Here is a 19,217-nt window from a genome sequence, read left to right as displayed (position 1 = left end):
TTCGAGTTACGAGCGTAGCCGCTGAACGGATTAAGTTCGTAACCCGGGGGCCCACGGGCCCACTGGCCTCGTATGGCGGGCACTCCAAACCTATGTTAATTCGTGAACTCCAAACCTGTGTTAATTCGTGAATGCGTGCAACGCGTGCAGAAACCTTAGGTAAAAACATCACGACTTTATACACATATTAAAAGTAAGTAACGTGACCTAATATACAGTTAAATTGAACAACATATGCGAAGGATAAATGACATTGACCTTTGGAGCGACGTAACTTGTGCTGGGTGGAGGCGGAGGGGAATAGAGACCAACCCGCAAAGTAAGCACAGTAACTGTGGTATGCTATTGCTCTTAAAATGTCACAGTCACTCTTTTTCAGTCACGGTGTCAGTGTTTTTTTTTTTTTTATTATCTCCTGCTTCGTTTCTATTGTCATCATCCTCTTACTTCTTCCTTTACCGCTACTAGCAGTTTTAGAAGCTATGTCTAACAGATAAAGTTTGCAAAGTCTTCACAACATTCCTTCCTTCCGTTTCATATATATATATATATATATATATATATATATATATATATATATATATATATATATATATATATATATATATATATATATATATATATAGTTTATTTTTTGTGCCTATGCTACCTATAGTGAGAAAAGCTTGGCTTACTATAGAGAGCATAAAGAAAACACATGAGCTGCATTATTAGTTTAGACATTCACTACTGACTGAAAAAGATCACATGATCTGGTGAAGTCCAGTAAACTATGCGGTGGTCAGTCAGGACAATATTCTACCTCCTCCAACTTCTTTGAGACTTTCAAGGTTTCACCCTAGAGATTTTGTTGATTCTACAAAATAAGGGATGTTCCAGTTTATACATTCCACAGTATTCTTCATTAACAAATTTCAACAGATGTTTAGAGCACAATGTTATATTTTTATGTGGCTGAAACGCATGGACAAATGACACCTCATAGATCACAAGAGACTATGAAGGCTTAAGAACTGTCTGGCCAATTTTTATTGGCTTTCCATATTTAACACGGCAGTAAAATGACCAATAGAAACTCTTTGGTTACAGATTTAAGACTAAATACTATTTGTCAAACTATCTATTATTATCTTAAGGGAACTACCAGTCTAAATTCTTTCAGATGTAAAATGTTCTTAATGGTCTTAATTTTTTGTTTATTTCCACTATTGTTTATTCCACCATTATTTTATCCATGGGGTACCTTTTGATATCTAGGTGACCATTCAAGCATTCTGGATGAGCTTAACCCCAGACAATATGAACCCCCAGTCGTGCTCAACACACTTGCACCCCGTAAGTCGTCATCTTTTTATAACGCCGCATGACCTGCCCGACAGAAAGCGGATGCTGTGAGATTTTTCATCGACACTTTTGAGTGTGACTAAACGGCTCATGTTAACGTTTATCAGCCCTTAAAGTCCTGAGTGGAAAGCTCACATTACAAGGACACTGTAAGGCTGCCAGCGGGTACACTGGGGATCAACGCTTTGTGGAAGTTACAGTAGAGGGCAAACGTAGCTCCTTGGCCTAGGCATCAGAGAAATACGCTGCTCAAATGCATGAATGGCATACCGCCCAATACTGTGTATCATCAATCTGTTGTCCAAATAGTAAAACGCCTGTCATCAAAGGTTTCATTTTGTCATCATTAACGGTGTATATTGTTTGTTGAATGTGGCCAATAGCAGATTAAGTCACGATTATGTTTCCAGTCCAAATGTGAGGCTATCGCTTTCATTAGATGCGTAAAAGGAACCACCGGCCTTTACTGCTCCTGTAAAATGGCTTTTTACCAACTACATTTCAACCATGTAGGGGTTTCACCCTTTTATTGCCCGACAAAAAGGGGCTCCGTTGCCCTGGACTTTTGATAAAGTCAAGAAAACGGACTAGGTAACAGACAGCACAGCAAAGACAACCAAGCGTTAAAAGTAAGTCACGTTGACTTCTGATTCTGGTTGAATTACGTTTTGAGAATATTTTAAGAATGTTTTGCATCATAAACTAATGAATGGGAAAGGGATGAAATATATTTTCAAAATGGAGATGGATTCTTTTAACATTTTTTTCAACACGTTTTTTTTCTGAGAAATAGAACGAAAGAGCTACTGGAATGCATGTTACTGTAAGTGAACAAAACAAAGTTACTGCATGCATGCCTACGTTAAGTTTGTAGTGTTGAGATCCTTCAATAACACTGTACCGATATAGATTAACAAATGACTAAACACATTTCCCTGGGTGACCTTTTGAAGCCTGCGTTCTTGGCAGATTGTAGATATTTGTGGAAGATGAGTTTTTGAGCAAATCTTCTCTTCAGATCTAACTGAAATTAAATATTAGTTAGAATTTGCAGTTACATATGACTGTTCAAAATGAATTAATGCTTTTATACATTTTTCATTAACTACTCTCTCTTATGGTCTATTAAGTTAAAATGAAAAGATAATTACATCCTTATATACAGTATTAAAAAAAACACTTTGCGCCTTGGCTACTTAAATAACTTCAAAGGTAAGTCAAAGATAAAACACATTCGTCACAAGCACAATGCTTTAATTAGAGTAGATTTAAATCAAACGATCACTTATGAGGACACTGAGACAACATGATGTGGGAACAAGAAGATATATGCAGAGCAATTCTCTCACGGTCTTAGAGGCTGTGCTAAGAGCTTGCATGAGAGTGGTATCAACTCCCAATGTCCACCGGCAATCAGGCAATGGGAATCTGTTTGAATGAAGGCAAGTGGACTGTTCCTAAATGTTGAAGATTTATCACCTTAATTAACACTTCTTCAATTCTAATATTAGAATTGGAAAAAAAAAATGGGATTAAAGTAGTCACTTTCATCAAACCAGCTGCCTCTGTTAAATTTTTGCAGATTTGAATTTTATCTGATTTTTCAGGTATTGAGCTCCAAATTTAATCAACTTTAGGGGCATTTGGAGTTTGAATGCATTTTCCATACAGACACAAAGTCTCTGAGCTTGTTATATTAGATTTTTTTTATATACAAGAAAACATTGTACAGTGAATCATCTTTTTCTCATTTGGTGGTCAAACCGTTTCCCAAAAGAAGTGGACCGAAGATGGTAACATAAAATCAACGTGAACCAGAATAACTGTTTATTGAAGAGGTTCAGTGCACATCCTATGTTTGCTTCACACCCCTTGAGCAAGTATTTGACCCCAAGGGATCTTGGTGGTCCGGTCAATGGGGGTTTCACATTCCACGCTCATGGTGCCGTGGTGAGTCTAGGCATCCCTCACTGTGATAAACTGATATTATAGCTTGCCAAATGTAATACACAAAGATGGCACAACTCCTTAAGGTCTGCTCTCATCCACTTCTGTGGCCCATGACCCAATATTTACTGTCCATGTTTACAGTGCATAATAACTCATATATAGAAACATCAAGTATTTATAAAATGTGTGCTTTGTGTGTTTTTTTTTTTTTTACAGTGTTTTAGGGTTTGTGATGATTTTCTTTCCCTGATTTACGTTCAGTTTTACTATCAGGCTTTCTGCAAATGTAAAGATCGGTGCACTGATATTATTCTCATTTATTTGCCACTTTGTTATCCTTTGCCCCACAGATACACTGAAACAATGAGTTTACCAACCAAGGAGCAGGGAAAGGGTAGGATTTTCATGAGTCTATTTTAGAGTCCAGTCAACTGTTTTAACCGTGTCTTATCCTAATGGAAGAAAATTAGGCTGTATTTCACTGACAAGTCAACCTGCAGACAGAAACATTGACTCGTGATGCCTGCATTAGTGTCTCGGCATGACGTGGATATCAGCTTGATACAGGCAACCAATTCTCATGGCTCCTCGAGCCCGCTGGAAGTCCAAATCAAAGAATAGCGTTTGGTATGCAGAACTAAACTAGCGGCCGTCGTCCTGGCAGACTTTGGATTAGTGTGAATCCGTGCTCGAGGAACACGCTTACCGCAAGTCCTGCCTGCGTTCGAATGATATAAGTGCACAGCAGCAGCTCGCGCCCCCTGGAGAGATGACGCATTAGGTTTGATGAATATTCAACGCGTATGCCCTCTGACGGGAGGCGAGTCGCTCCGAAAAATGTGATGATGAACGTGTAATCTTGCAGAAACTCTCAATGGTAATGGTAAAATAATAAGACAACCTTGGGATATGCACATTGATGTGTGACTTCAGAAAGAACAGGAGGCTCTGGTTTCTCTTTGAAGTTCACTTTAGAGCTGCGTCCTCATGTTGTCAAAGCAATTTCGTTCATTTTGCACAGCTTGAATGGAGGAAACCTTTTTCTCCCGTCAATCTACATTGTTCACAAAGACACCCGGCGATAATGTCATTATTAGCATTAAGACTCGCCTTCTCTGGGTAACGGCTAATGTAGTGACAATTTAAAAGTAGAACAAACAGCAAGGCTGTGCTCACACTGGTAGTCGTCAGACTAGAGTATGAAAAAGCATAACTTTTGTGCCGTTTACCCAACCCAGGTTAAAAAAGTGCAATGTATAAATATCAAGTACAAAACTTTGCATTTCAACGGGCTCCCAGGTTACTGTGGTAACAATTGACCTTGTCTGTTTGAGTCCATATTAAAAGGAGAACTGAGGCAAAAGAACATATTTTTCATTCACTTCAGTGGACACCCATTTTGTCATTCCACCACTTTCTCTTGTTGACTGAAATTGATGTTAAATTGTTCACGTGCTCCCCTTGTGAAAGACACATGACCAAACCCAGAAAAAAGATTAGCCACGTCAATTTCAGTTGACCTCGGTAGAAATCTTTAAATCCCGACTAAAAACACATCTATACTCAAAAGCATTTAGTTAAATTAGCCTGTCTGCAGCCTTCTTCTTTTTTCCTGCCCCCCTCTTCCGGCCGGGAGAGGGGGCTAGCTAGATGGTGAGGGTTGACTTGACCGCCTCCATTGGGTCCTGCGCTGGTCGACCATCACGGGTTAGGAGTCTAGCCGTCTGCGGTCCACCTGGCTGGAATGCGGGATGGTTCCTGCCCAATGGCTTTGCCTGCTGTCAAGACATCACTGCACTATATAGCACAATATGTTTTCTGTAATTTATATTGTTTCTGTGTTCGGTACATGCAGCATCCACTTCAACCTGTGGGCCTGGAAGGGGGCTCCTCCCACCTGTGGTCCCTTCTGGAGGTTTCTGATTTTCCCCAAATTGGGGTTTTTGAGTTTTTCCTTCCCCTTCTGGGAGCTTTGACAGGGGATGCTGTTGTGTACCTTACATTGAAAAGATGTCTCTGTATGACCTCTTTTCATTCTGTGAAGCCCTTTGAGACTTCGGTGATTTAGGGCTATATAAATAAAATTTGATTGATTGATTGATTGACAACAGAGGGGCGGTAGAATGTTAAACGGCTGCCCCGTGAGACGAAAGAAAAGGGCTGAATTGATCTTTTTGTTAGTCTTATTCTACTAATGCAATATTAATCAGAATACTACAGTGGCCCATAGGTGCAAAACACAACAACAAATCACTAAGCAACAAGCGATTATAAAACACATGTAATGTAAGTATTTAAATATTCTATAGCGTTACTTAAAACACTATTTGGACAATTTATAAAAGCTTTGTAGTGAGAGTTCTGCAGCTGATGAATTTGCTTTAAATAAGATGATGGGTAGACAGATGGATGGGAATATAATTTGTAAAAAAACAACAAAAAAAAACATTAAAACTGTTACATCTGTATCGATGCCAGTTACAAACAATTAAATCTCATTTTAAGGACATTATTTCCCACATTCAGATTACAGGGACGTTTTTCATTAAAAAGAATAAATTAAATGATTATAAATTTCAAACACTTGCAAAAAAACGTGTTCTTAACGACCAACAGTAAGTTTTAAACATAATCGTAGCTCTAGTTACCATTAAATTATATTAAATGGTGGGTGGAACTCCTCTGAAGGCTGTCATGTCTGTTAAATCTATGGACAATTGTCAATGCAGCACCCCCTGCTGTCCGTAATGAAAAACGGTTTAAATCTTACACATTGTCCCTTTAACAGTGGTATTATATGGCAAATTTGATTAATTACCGGTAAACATGTTACGTTACTACGTCATTGGGAAAGCTTAGGTCCCAGTGAATGAAGTGGCAATATGAAGCATGCCTTTACTCATATAGCAACAGATGGTGTTTATTTCAACGCCTGCTGTATGAAGCGTCTGTTGAGTCATCTTCATGTAACTCATAAAATGGTCAAATGACTCGGATGTATCCCACATCTCCATTTAACTACAACGCCTCTCAGGAGTTTTGTGCCAACTGCAAGATTCTGAGAGGTAAATGTCAGTGTTATTTTCAGTGGTATCTAAAAATACAATTAAACACACTATTTAATATATTTTATGAAAACCTCAAATATAATTTAGTTATATCAAAAAAAAACCCACTACGATACATTCAGAGATCATTTATTTGACGTGACTGAATCATTTACCATATCGAACATGTGTTGCTTTTTGGACATGGCGTCTGAAAGTCTGGTACTGTTCACAAGATCAGAAAGGCAAAGCCGCCATCTTGTGTAATTGTTATAGAACTGCACTAACTGTTTTAAATGTTCCATTGACAATGACTGAAATAGGCACGGAGCTATCTTTTTGTACAGTAGCGCATATGGTTTATCATTCGATGACTGCATTGATTCATTGGATTAAACCATTCTAACAGTTCAAACCTTTCCTTGATCATTTTAAAGCAAAGGATCCTGTATTTGGGTTGTTTGAAATCCACCCAATTTTGAACTGATCAGTAACCTTGCTTATTTGTTAGTGGCCATCACAAGGAGGTCCAGGGTTCATGGCGTCATGATTACCCAGGTCGTCCAGCAAATTCCAGCTGGAAAATCGACACCCGACTTCACCCGGAAGCCGATAGCCATGACTGTCCATGAAGGTAAAACAAAAACAAGTGACAATGGAAAATATCCCCCTTTTTTAGAGGCATGTCACATTCTGGTTTTTTTTTCTTCTTCTTTTTTTTCCTGAGGGAGAAGAGCTTTTTTCAAAGCAATCGTCAGCGGTGAGCCAACACCGAGTGTTACATGGGCACGAAACAAGGGGGACCTCAATGACGCACAAAAGTACAAGATTAGATTTGATGAAAGAGCCAAAGAACACATCCTTGAGGTGAGATATGAAAACACAGACTCCACAACCCACACAAAATACGGCTTTGCATTGAAAAGGCACATAATTACAATCATGTACAGTACGTACATGGTACTTAATCTATGTATCCTAATGACGCACTCTGCATGCAGATACCAAAAGCAATGGCAGACCTTGCTGACACTTACAAATGCTTTGCCACCAATGAATATGGAACAGCTGTTTGCTCTGCCACCCTCAATGTTATTAAAGGTGAGACACAGACTTACTCTGCAGTACAGTATTGACAATTCAAAAATTGTCACAAAGGGTATGCATGCTCAAATTCGGTAAAGGTCAACGTTTAGATTTAAGATTTTCATCACCACAGATATGCTCAAGGCAGATTTGAGTCACAGCAACGTAGTGTTTATTCAGCTCTGATTTTCTTTCAGGAAAGGAGCAAGCGCCACAGGATTTCAGAGCGATGCTAAAGAAAACGTAGGTGTGAAAAAAAAACCCTGATGTAATCATAAGCGGTTGGCCATTAACAATGTATAAACCAAATCTTTTTGTTTAGTGTTATTGTCACCAAGAAAAAAAAACTGCCGCCAAAGAAAGAGGGAGAACTTGATCCTAAACTCTGGGAAGTGCTCCTCAGTGCACCAAAGAAAGACTATCAGAGAATATGCTTGGACTTTGGGGTTACAGACTTCCGCTGGTTGCTGAAAAAACTGAATCAAATGAAAAAGGAAAGAGAAGATGAACAGGCAAAGGTGCAGCATTCTCACAACATCTGTCAATGTGTATTTTCACTCAATTCAAAAGATGTTTGTGTCTTCTCAAGGTCGTTGAAAATATCAGAAATGTGCAACAAATTGAAGTGAAACCGAACGGAAATGCAGAATTCAGCCTTGACATGTCTTTACTGGATCCTAACAGCACAATTTACCTGTACAAGGTGGGTTATGATTCAAATTCGAAATAAACAGTAATTAACATCTTTGTTCTTTGACCTCTGTTAAAAAGGACGGTTCCACAGTCCCATATGGTAACAATGGAAACTCCAAGTATAGCCTGCAAAAACGTGGAAGCAAGTACTGTTTCTCCATCAAAGATCCCCAGCCAGAAGATGCTGGTTTGTATCAGGTAGATGTTGGGGAGACAAATGTTCTTACTACTGATTTCCAAGGTATGCAATTCCCATTCAACTGATTTATCTGTAAAGAAAATCAAACAGTGCAAAATTGTAAAGCACCTCTTCCCTCCATGTACTTTCTCTGCTTGTAGTGCCCACAGTGGAGTTTGCAGACAAGATTAATAATGTGAAGGCCTTGAAAAACAAAGATGCCTCTTTTCAGTGTGTCTTGTCAACACCCCTCCGCAGAATAACATGGTCAACGCCAGACTTGTCACTTGAAAATAATGATAAACACAAGATAAATGTATCGGAAGACAAACTGACACATACTCTAACAATTAAAAACTGTCATGAGGCTGACAGCGGAAGCTATTTTGCTATTGCTGGCACTGCGTCATGCAACGCAACTCTCGTGGTGGAAGGTATGTCCTATTTTGGAACCAAATCTGTTGCGAGCCAATTGATTTGTCGGCCAATTCAGAGTCTAATGAAATGCCTTGCCAGTTGACAATTCATCAAAAATAACAAACAGATATGATTTCTTCCAGAGCAAAACAATACATTTAAGGTACAGTTTTAATGACTTCATGCAAAATTATAGCAGCAGTGACCGAGACAGCAAATCCTGTCTTTCAATTTATTATATCCACACTTTCCTTTTTATGGTAAGGATGGCTCAATCCATTTTTTTTTCAAATGTCATGCCAATTTTGCAGCCTCGAGGATCAGACAATACATTCCAATTTTTTTGGTCACTCTAAAAGTTGTTAATAATGATACAGTGATGGACTTTGCTTGACATCCTCTATGCAACTATTCTTGTCCATTCTATTCCTTTTCTTGTAAGTGAGGACATTGAAGGGGAGTGGAATCACTTGATAATTTACTGCTGAGCAGGTACAGTAGTTTTAATTACGGAACGACTTTCTAGTATGTCATGTAACGCTAAAGTGACAATAGGATTATACTGGTAATGATATAAAAAAAAAAAACTAAAAAATCCTATATAGTGGGCCCCCTGTTTATGAGATTAATCCGTTGGGTTAATCGGTTGGGATCGTTTCGCAAATTCGCCATATGCAGGGCATTCCAATCTTATGTTAAATAGCAAATTAGTGTAAAACCCCAGGTAAAAACATAACAATTGTGAATACATATTAAAAAAATTATCAAAATAGTTTAGTTTACATGTATACAATTAAATAACACCATTAATAAAAGATACAGAAAGGATTTATTTACCTTTGAGTGGCTTGACAAGCTTTTTATGGGCATATTCCATAGTGAGAGTAGCTTAACCTAGTTTAGCCTTCTTCGTATTTCTTGATTATCTCCAGCTTTGTTTCCATATAAATCATCTTCTTACTTCTCTTTTCAACATCACTGGCAATCTTGGGACCTATGGCTAACCAATTCAAGTTTGAATTAAGCCCTAAAATGCATTATAAATATGTTTTTACTGCTAAAGCTTTAATGTTCCGCCATTTACGAAACCGTGATGCCGACCAATAGCAGACCAGTATCTTAGGGAGTCGTGATGGTCAGCAAAAGCAGATCAGCATTCTAGTGACCTAAGCGGTGACGCATGTATGTACGTTTGAGTGCGGAGCGTCTCGCAGAATCACATAAGCAAACTGACCGCCATGTTTGAGGAGGCTTTTTTTGTCATAACGCGAAAAAACATGGCCGAAAGAGGGGTCAAGAAAACGTCGCATTCCACCTCTTAAGCTGAAAAAAATGTAAGGCAGGAACGTCGTAGACCGGGGGTCCACGGTACTGAGCCAGTCATTTTGGCCTGGATCGGAGTCTATCCAGATAGTGTGGATCGGATGAGCCCATCCCTACTTTGGAGCAAAAGCTCATTGCACATGATCAGTCAAGGAATACAGGGGTTGTTACAGAACATGCACATGGTTTAGAAGAAAGACAAAAATAATATATATATATATATATATATATATATATATATATATATATATATATATATATATATATATATATATATATATATATATATATATATATATATATATATATATATATATAAAGATGGGACTTGCACTCCTTAATTTGATTATGCACATTCAAGTAAATTGATTTTTTTTGTTACAGAAACCTTCAATATTTAATCGACGGGCATGTGAAATTGTAAATATGGTTAAGTATTCTTACAAAGCACAATTAAAACCATTAAATCTCATTGTCCTTTGTCCTATGTGTTCTGAATGCACTATGTTTTTTGTGGTTGAGCAGCAGGCAGCTGCGACTTGATTATTTAAACCCAAAATTTGTGCAAAAGCTTCTGTACATTTGAGTGAATATAATTTGCGGTGTTGCCACGTCACACAATGGCAATTCAAATTTTGAATTCTCCAGTGTTCTGGTTGTAGTGGAGAGGAAACCTAGCCCAGGCCAAGCCAAACAAGGCTAGGGCTAAGTATGCCTAAGTCATTCTGGAACCACTCATGCAAAAACGCCTTTGCTATACTGTGAGTGTGTGGGGTCATGGAGGATCATGGGAAGCGTCATAGCACCACAACACTCGACAGCAATTAATTAGTTCGTCCCACGTCATTCGCATTTACATAGCCAGTCATTACATTACATGACCTGTCCTGAGTTTCGATCCCCCGATCAGATCGGGAAAAATCTCGAAGAAAAAAGGACTCAGCATTTACACATTTGATGTGACTCAATCCTACCATCTTTGTTTCAATTTTATTTTAGCTGATCCAAAGTCCGATAAAGGTCTTCAGCGCACCAAAGCTGAAGAACAGGATGACCTTGCTAAACAGTCATTGACGCACAAGGTAGAAGGGGAAAAGGATGGACAAAATGAGTCTCCCGTGAAGATTGGCACTGGCATGGGTGATGATTCTAGCGGAAAGACTGATATAACCAAGGATGATAGGTTTGATGACGGCTGTTGCTGGAAAACTGAAGGGAGCCATGGTGAGGGAAAAGAAGAGAAGAATAACAACCTCCTGCGAGGCAGAGAAGATAAAAGCCAGAAGGTTGATGCAAACAGAAAGCCACTACAATCAGGCCTGGCTGTGTCTGATGCAGAAAAGGTGTGTGTATATATATATATATATATATATATATATATATATATATATATATATATATATATATATATATATATATATATATATATATATAATATCTGATTGTACATATATGTTTTCCATTCTGATTAATTTCCCCTGCTTATTATGGTGATAGATCAAGCTGTTCAGTTTGTCAGTGGCTTGTCAGATATCACAGCTATTACTGGTGGAGCAGCAGAGCTAATTTGTAAATTAAGCACAGAGAACTCTGAGGGAAGGTGGTACAAAAATGGGAAACTGGTGAGTAACATCTTCCAGCATCATCTCATTTAATTCCAAACACTGTTTAGTACCACTTGTAAGGATCATTCATTTTCACCTGACTAGCTCACCAATGAGGATGGAGTCAGGATTATTAAAGATGGGCCCTATCACAAATTGATAATTGACTCGTGTAATAAAGAGGATGCAGCAGTGTACCGCTTTGAGTCAGATGGACGCAGATCCGAAGCCACGTTGCATATTCAAGGTTAGAATAAAAGTACACACAGCATGTAAGAATCCTGGATTTTAGACCTTTAAAAATATATTTTTTTCTCCCTCATGCTTAAAGATCCACCAAAGATTGATGCTAGTACACTTGTAAAATTTACAAAGCCAGTGATTGTAAAAGCAGGTGAGACTGCTGAATGGAAGCTTCAATTCTCGGACGGAGAACCCACATCGATTCACTGGAACAAGGATGACGTTGAGCTTTTGCCTAACCTCAATGTGAAAATTGAAAAATCAGACACGGAGAGCAAACTACGCCTTGCAAAATGCCAAAGGAAAGACAGTGGTGAAATCAAGATAAAAATAAGGAATGAATTTGGTACAACAGAAGCAATTACCAAACTTATAGTCCTGGGTGAGTACAAAGGAACTAATATTATTCTGAACTGAATTGGTGGTAGCACAATAATGACTCCATCCACAGATAAACCCACACCACCACAAGGACCAGTGGACATTTTGGAGAGTGCTGTCACATCTATTGAGTTCAAATGGAAGCCGCCAAAGGACAACGGCGGAAGTCCGGTCACAGACTATATCATTGAACGTCAGCAGGTTGGACGTAACAAATGGTCGAAAATCGGGGAGATCAGTGGCAACAGTACAGTTTACAAAGATTGCAATGTGGACCCTGGAAGGAGATACTGTTATCGAATCCGAGCCAGAAACTCAGAAGGTGTTGGTGACTACCTGCAGACTGAAGTCATACCAGCCGGAATGTTACGTAAGTCTTTAATATGGGCCTTGACGATTTAAAAACTGAAGAAAGATTTTGTTACAGGTTATCCGGGAGCACCTTCAGCACCAAAAGTGGTTGGTGTCTGTAAAGACTGCATTAATCTGACATGGTGCGCGCCATGCGATACTGGAGGAAGCAGAATACTGGGCTATAATTTGGAAAAAAGGAAGAAAGGCTCTAATTACTGGAGCCTTGTTAACCAAGGAGGACCAATAAACGGTATGAAACTAATTTAATGGGCTAGAATGGGCAAATAATAAAAAAAGTATTTACTAGGCTCAGAGTATGAGGTGAAAGATGTCTTTGAAGGAGCAGAATACGAATTCAGGGTGTCAGCTATCAACCTATCAGGTCCTGGGGATCCAAGTAATCCGTGTGACACCATTTTTGCAAGAGATCCCATGAGTATGTACGCATGTGGCATTTTACTCTCATGGCTTTAAAAGCTATAATCCTATTTTTTTTCTGCTATTACTTTAAAATCTCCATTCCTGTCTTTGAAGAACCCCCCGGCAAAGTCACGGATCTCAGAATAACATCCAGTGACTACACAACCTTGTCGCTGGCTTGGACTAAACCCAAGGAAGTCAAAGGGTCACAGGATGAAGCCAAAGGGTATCATGTGGAGATCAGACCCATAGAAAGCTCAGAATGGACCCGATGCAATGTCAATCTAATTACTCCCACCACCTATACTGTTCGTGGCTTAAAGGCCATGTCGGCCTACTGGGTGAGAGTAGTTGCTACCAATTATGGAGGGGATGGACAACCTCAAGGCCTTGACAGTCACATCATTGCCATGCCCCCTCCTGGTAAGAATACACTTTTGGATGACAGGCTTTCTATGAATGTCTGCTGACAGTACAGTAAAAGTACAACAAGCATATCAGAAAAGCATCATTTAGGTTTAGGTTTTTACACTGTATTTTTAGGAGTTTTGAAACACTGTTCAGCAGTTGATTATATGATTATGAGTTTACGGCAAGACCGAGTCAGGAGGTCGACAAACCACAACTCCTTGGGTAGTATTTTGACAGCATGACACACACGTAGTAAAGCCAAATTTTATTTTGTCCAGCTGTGTGTTATGGTCACACACTGATACATGTTGCTCGTGGGGTTTTCTATTGAAATTGCTGGATTCAAAACAAGTGGTACTTCTGCTCTGTGGGTGAATCAATTGCAACACAGTGGGACAGAAATGAGATTCAAAGGATTATGCAATTTTGAAATAAAAGTGGCATAGCTGCTGCATTTATGGTGCCAAAAAGGTGAATTTCAGCCAACCATATAACATTGTAATTTATTTTTGTAATATTTATTGTAAAAAGTGAAGAACGAACATATCATTCAAACCAAGATGAATGTGTACTTATATATATATATTTTTTTATACCCTCAAAGTAAGACCAAAGTTTAAAGACCACAAGATGAAGAGCTTCGTGGTCGTGAGATCAGGGAACACCGTCCGCCTCAACATCCCCTTTGAGGTACATAATACTGTACATTGTCATGGTGTATTAAGAGTATGTAGATTCATGAATACATTTGCCTAACAGGCATCACCCTTTCCAGAGGTCTTGTGGTTAAAAGACGATATTTTAGTCCCCAAGCATGTAACAGTCAGCAACTCCGATAAAGCTACTCAAATGTTGATCCCAACATCTGAGCGCTCTGACTCTGGAGTCTACACTGTTATTGTCAAGAATCTCGTCGGCCAAGAGAGCTTCAATGTGGAGATCAGGGTAACAGGTAAAGGTTAGCGTTACTGACACACCAAAAAAAATTTTTTTAATCAGAAATCTGCACTTATTTAAAACTTCCAGATGACCCCAAGCCCCCGGGTCCTGTGGAGCTGAATCAGAACGTCCCTGGTACAGTCACTTTGTCCTGGCTGCCCTCTCCAGATGAGATGAAGGACGACAGGCTGCACTATGTCATATCCAAACGAGATTCCGTAAAGCACACTTGGAGGATAGTGGCAGAAAATCTCTTTAACAACAAGTTTACTGTTGTGGATATTGTGCCTGGGCGACAATATCATTTCAGAGTGTTTGCTAAGAATGACATGGGCCTTTCGACACCATCTGTGTCACCTGCATTTGAAATCAAGAAGGAAAGAGGTAATTACAGCTGATAATATAAAATATGTTACATCCATCGGTCTTTTCTCCACATGGCTTACTTTCCTTAGTGTCGAGATTGAAAAAAAGCTCACAAATAATGTTTGCCTTTAGGACTCAATATTTGATATGCACGTAAATGTCCAAAGGTGTGCATCTTTGGGACGACAGCCAACCCAGCTGCAAAAACACTTGTTCATGCTATGCATGACAGTAACTGGCAGTTTTCACTAAAGCATCACTATAGCAACTTTGTTTGATCTTTTGTCTACAGAAGGGTTCAAGGTGACTGTACCATTGAGAAAATCTGTTGATTTACTGTCAGCGCCGTCATTCATCACTCCATTGAGGTACCATGCACCTCCAGAAGGCTACGAGTGTCATATGAGCTGCGCGGTCAAGGGCAACCCGGCGCCTCGCGTGGCCTGGTTCCACAAAGGCATGGACCTAAGGATCAATAGCAACTACTACATTTCCAACGTTTGTGGTGTCTGCTCCCTGCTTATCCTGAGGGTGGGCGCCAACGATGGCGGCGAATACAAAGTTGCGGTTGAGAATCATCTGGGTTCGGCCGAGTGCTCCATGATGCTGAACGTCAGAGGTAATTCACAGAGGTCATTCACAGCTATAAAACAGCTGAATTGAGCTCCCTTTTTTAGTCCTGGTTTCAAAAACCAAAACTCATACTGTACACAATCTCGCCAATGTCATTTTTCTTTTTAAATATGTTTTACATGAAGATATTGCTTGCTGATAAGAGGATTCGTTTCCACTACAGGGGGTTCACTCTTTCAAGTAACCATTGGCTCTGTACCCAAATTTGCAATATTTCTCTGATTGTTTTTTGTCCAAGAAATTCAAAATATTTTTTTAATTCCCAAATTAATGTCGTTTATATTTTCTATTTTTTTTTTCAGTAAATTGAACCTCAGCAATACTTTATTTTACTTGTAGTGTATGTGACGGATGAGATTCAGACAAGTTGACAATTCTTTGTCGGTGTGAACACAGCATAAAGCCTGACGGATGACAGACCAGAAAACTATTGTCAATTGTCGCCCTCTAGTGGTGGCGGAAGGTACACAGACGGACGGATGTTGATTACAATTTTATCTGGCTGAAAAAAATTACAGACTGACAATGACGGAAAGGGGGCGGGGCTCTGACGAATTATGACTATCAGACCAGCAAAAAAATGTAAGTTGCCCACCTCTGAATACTGGTAACATTATGCATGCTCAGAAAGGTTTAGTTAAATTTTAAACCTCCAAAGTGTTCTGCACCTTCATCTTGTAATGACCCTAAAGAAGCACCGACTGACTCAGGAGAAGATAAAACTTCTGGATACGCTTCGGGGAGGCCAGAGTTATTATATAGAAGTGGTGTTGAAAATGTTTTAGCATTAACATTATGCTCAACATAATGGCTACATAAGTTGGACATTTAGCGCCATCTAAGGGGAATTAGAGCACACAGAACCTATCAAGATTCCATAGCATTTGTTAAACATTTTTAAATACATATATAATTTGCTTTATAAGAGTGTTTCAATAAGTAATTGTTGAAATTGTGTGGAAGAGCTATACCCCGAAATCATACATGTGATTGCTTTGTAATCGTAGATTTCAGGTGGGCGGAATAATTTAAAAACGTCTTTTTTTTCTGTCTTTATTTACAGAACAAAGACCATGGGCAGAAGCTACAGCAGAAAAACAGTAGCCATGTTGTTATGATGACTTCACCCGCAGTTACAATATCACAACAGCCCACTGTTCAATTAGGTATTGTAATAGACTATAGAAGGGACATTCCACCTCAGTTAACCTCCCAATGAGATTGAGATTTTTCTGAAATGTGTGCATACGTAAATCATGGAATGGATAAACAATCCTCTAAATTTCAACTATAAAAGGTTTCTGTTAAATTGCCATTGGTTTCACCAGTGTAATCTGGTCATTGATTTAAAAGGGTAATAAAATATTGACTCTTAAATTGCATCATTGAGCATCTGGCCTGACGAAAATATTGACTCTTAAATTGCATCATTGAGCAACTGGCCTGACTATTTTTTTTTTAAACTTTTTTCTGATATTTGAAACTCAACTGTGTTTTTTTTGTTTTTTTTCTATTTTCTATTTTCTAAAAAAAATTGTGAACGAAAGCACCATCTGTGATAGTTCAGAATCAGTTGTTTACAACTTTCTCCTAACGAATGCACACAACGAATTAACACACCCTGTACAAAATATACTCTTAGGTATAAGAGATAAGAGAGATATGAGACTTGTGAAAAACCAGGACAAAAACAGCCCAAATGTCTTCATGCATCCAATCCTACACTATTTACTGCAACGTCGGCCTATTACTTGGACAGATACTGTAGATTCAGCAAAATCCCTCATGAACACACTGCATTGATGCCAAATACTACGTATCTTTTGCACATGCGTCTGATATAGTAATCCGCTGTGCCATAGGCGGTGATAGTCACTGTTCTTACCGCATGGTGTACAACTGTACATTTTGTGCAAAGCACCGTGGGATGTCTGTGCGTAAATAAAGGTACTGACAGGCATCCTTCAATGCATTGCGTGAACTTTACACCACACGGTAAGAACACTGACTATTGCCGCCTATGGCACAGAGTAGTACTACATCAAAACCATGTACAGAAATATATATATATATATATATATATATATATATATATATATATATATATATATATATATATATATATATATATATATAGTGTAGGCGTAGCTGTTGTGTGTTCATGGTGTATTCTTGCTGATGCTGCAGGGGGGGCACGACGGCTCATCGTCTGGCTGGTGTGTAAAGGGCTTAAGATGAAGCTTGATATTCGATGTTATTGTGCTAACTCCACTTACGAACATCTCTTTTTATGAAAACTCAGGTTCCCCTTTTCTCAAATATTGTCTCTTGTTGAAAATTCAGGATACAAAACGCGAAAATTGTTGCTGTTTAATAATGAGCCACAAGACACCAGCGCTCGTCCTACCAAGACTGTTATGTAATCCGTCAACACAACCACTGATGATACTACACAAAATGTACCCAGATGTTAAATATCGTCCATCTCAGAACTGCCAGTGCTGGACTCACTCATCAAACTGTATATCTTAGACAATATGCAGTGTTTTAATCAGTTATCGCTTGTTGCAATTATCAATGTTTATTTCTAAATTGTTAGAGCAGAGGGTGACATGGTGGCAGACTTGTTAGCAGGTTCCGTTTGCATGTTGCATGTTATGCCCACGTGGGTTTTCTCCTGGTACAGCAGTTATATCAGCCATTACCAACATGTATGGTAGGTGTATTAGACACTCTAAATTTCCCCTAAGTGTGTTTGTGAGTTTGGAAGGTCATTTATGTTGGTATGCCCTGGGATTGGTTGGCAACCAGTTTAGGGTGAACCCTGCCTGATCCCCAAAGGTATAAAATCAGTTGGATTAATAATGTAGGCTAAACAAAAAAAAAATTGTTTAGTTTTTTGTTTTTTTAACACGGCATGGGAAATGATTCTCCTTTTGGTGTGCCTGCCTTGGCCTACTGGGGGCAATATAAGACAGTCAGATGTGCCTTTATGCAGCCAATCATATTGTGGCAAGGAGGGTCCGTCAATATGCTGGTGATTACAACAGCAATATACTTCAAAACTATAATGCATTATACATTACTTTATACTGTCATTTCAAAGTAATCAGTTACATTACAATATTACCGTATTTGAAATGTAATGCATTACACTACTAATGCAGGTAAAATGGGGGGGGGGACGACAACGACACACACATACAGTACACACCACTTTCAGGCTAAAAATGCATTGTAATGTATTACTTTGCTCTCATTTGTAACCAATATAATATTACTTTTATTTGTGTGTAATATATTACTTTTTTGTAATTACATTACTTTTGTAAAACAGTACATTACTCCCAACACTACACATAAATATACCCTAACAAATTACATTTTTACAATGTCCTTTTTTTTACCACTTTCTTCAAATGCGAGTGGATAAAAAATAACCTAAAAGCATAGCTCAAGATCGGCAATACACCCACACTTGAATGGGTGCCATAATACATATGCATGAAATACAGTATACTACTGTACATATGAGTCTATATCATGTGTACAAAGGTGAGCACATTAGATACAGTACTAATTTTTATAGTAAGTACATGATGTGATTAGAAAACAACGGTGAAATAAGCTCTCATCTGAACCTGATAGTACAATAGCATGAGGTATCCTGATTTCTAAATTTCAGTCATTCATAAAAACAATAGCTATAGTTTGTTTCATTTTTACTGAAGATGGTGCAATATTGTATACTAAAAAAGCCATTGAGAACACCATTTCAGACATGTTAAATGCAGACTGCACAGGCCCGCCCACTCCACCATCCCACCA

General features: G+C 38.7%; 1 protein-coding gene across 1 annotated transcript; it reads left to right on the top strand.

The window, feature by feature from the left end:
• The first annotated feature begins 6,289 nt into the window (after nt 1-6,289).
• On the top strand, nt 6,290-16,781 carry LOC148418620 (immunoglobulin-like and fibronectin type III domain-containing protein 1). Its single transcript, XM_088422762.1, has 22 exons — nt 6,290-6,359; nt 6,853-6,975; nt 7,069-7,208; nt 7,343-7,442; nt 7,625-7,670; nt 7,750-7,945; nt 8,017-8,130; nt 8,199-8,361; nt 8,460-8,732; nt 11,038-11,380; nt 11,534-11,660; nt 11,748-11,889; nt 11,974-12,267; nt 12,337-12,636; nt 12,694-12,870; nt 12,928-13,056; nt 13,155-13,463; nt 14,056-14,141; nt 14,211-14,403; nt 14,478-14,774; nt 15,049-15,375; nt 16,453-16,781. The coding sequence occupies exons 1-22, from the start codon at nt 6,290-6,292 to the stop codon at nt 16,491-16,493; spliced, it is 3,990 nt and encodes a 1,329-aa protein (XP_088278888.1). The 3' UTR covers nt 16,494-16,781.
• The last annotated feature ends 2,436 nt before the right edge of the window (nt 16,782-19,217 follow it).

This window comes from Hippichthys cyanospilos, chromosome 9, assembly GCF_059441005.1.
Source record: "Hippichthys cyanospilos isolate Australia breed blue-spotted pipefish chromosome 9, RoL_Hcya_1.0, whole genome shotgun sequence".
NCBI classification, from domain to species: domain Eukaryota; kingdom Metazoa; phylum Chordata; class Actinopteri; order Syngnathiformes; family Syngnathidae; genus Hippichthys; species Hippichthys cyanospilos.
This window is presented reverse-complemented; position numbering and strand designations above follow the sequence as displayed.

Excerpts from the sequence above, each read along its gene's own strand:
- LOC148418620 (XM_088422762.1), top strand. The coding sequence starts at position 6,290 with ATGTATCCCACATCTCCATTTAACTACAACGCCTCTCAGGAGTTTTGT. Across the intron at positions 7,209-7,342 it reads CCAAAGAACACATCCTTGAG|ATACCAAAAGCAATGGCAGA; the intron begins GTGAGATATGAA and ends CTCTGCATGCAG. Across the intron at positions 14,775-15,048 it reads TGAAATCAAGAAGGAAAGAG|AAGGGTTCAAGGTGACTGTA; the intron begins GTAATTACAGCT and ends TTTTGTCTACAG.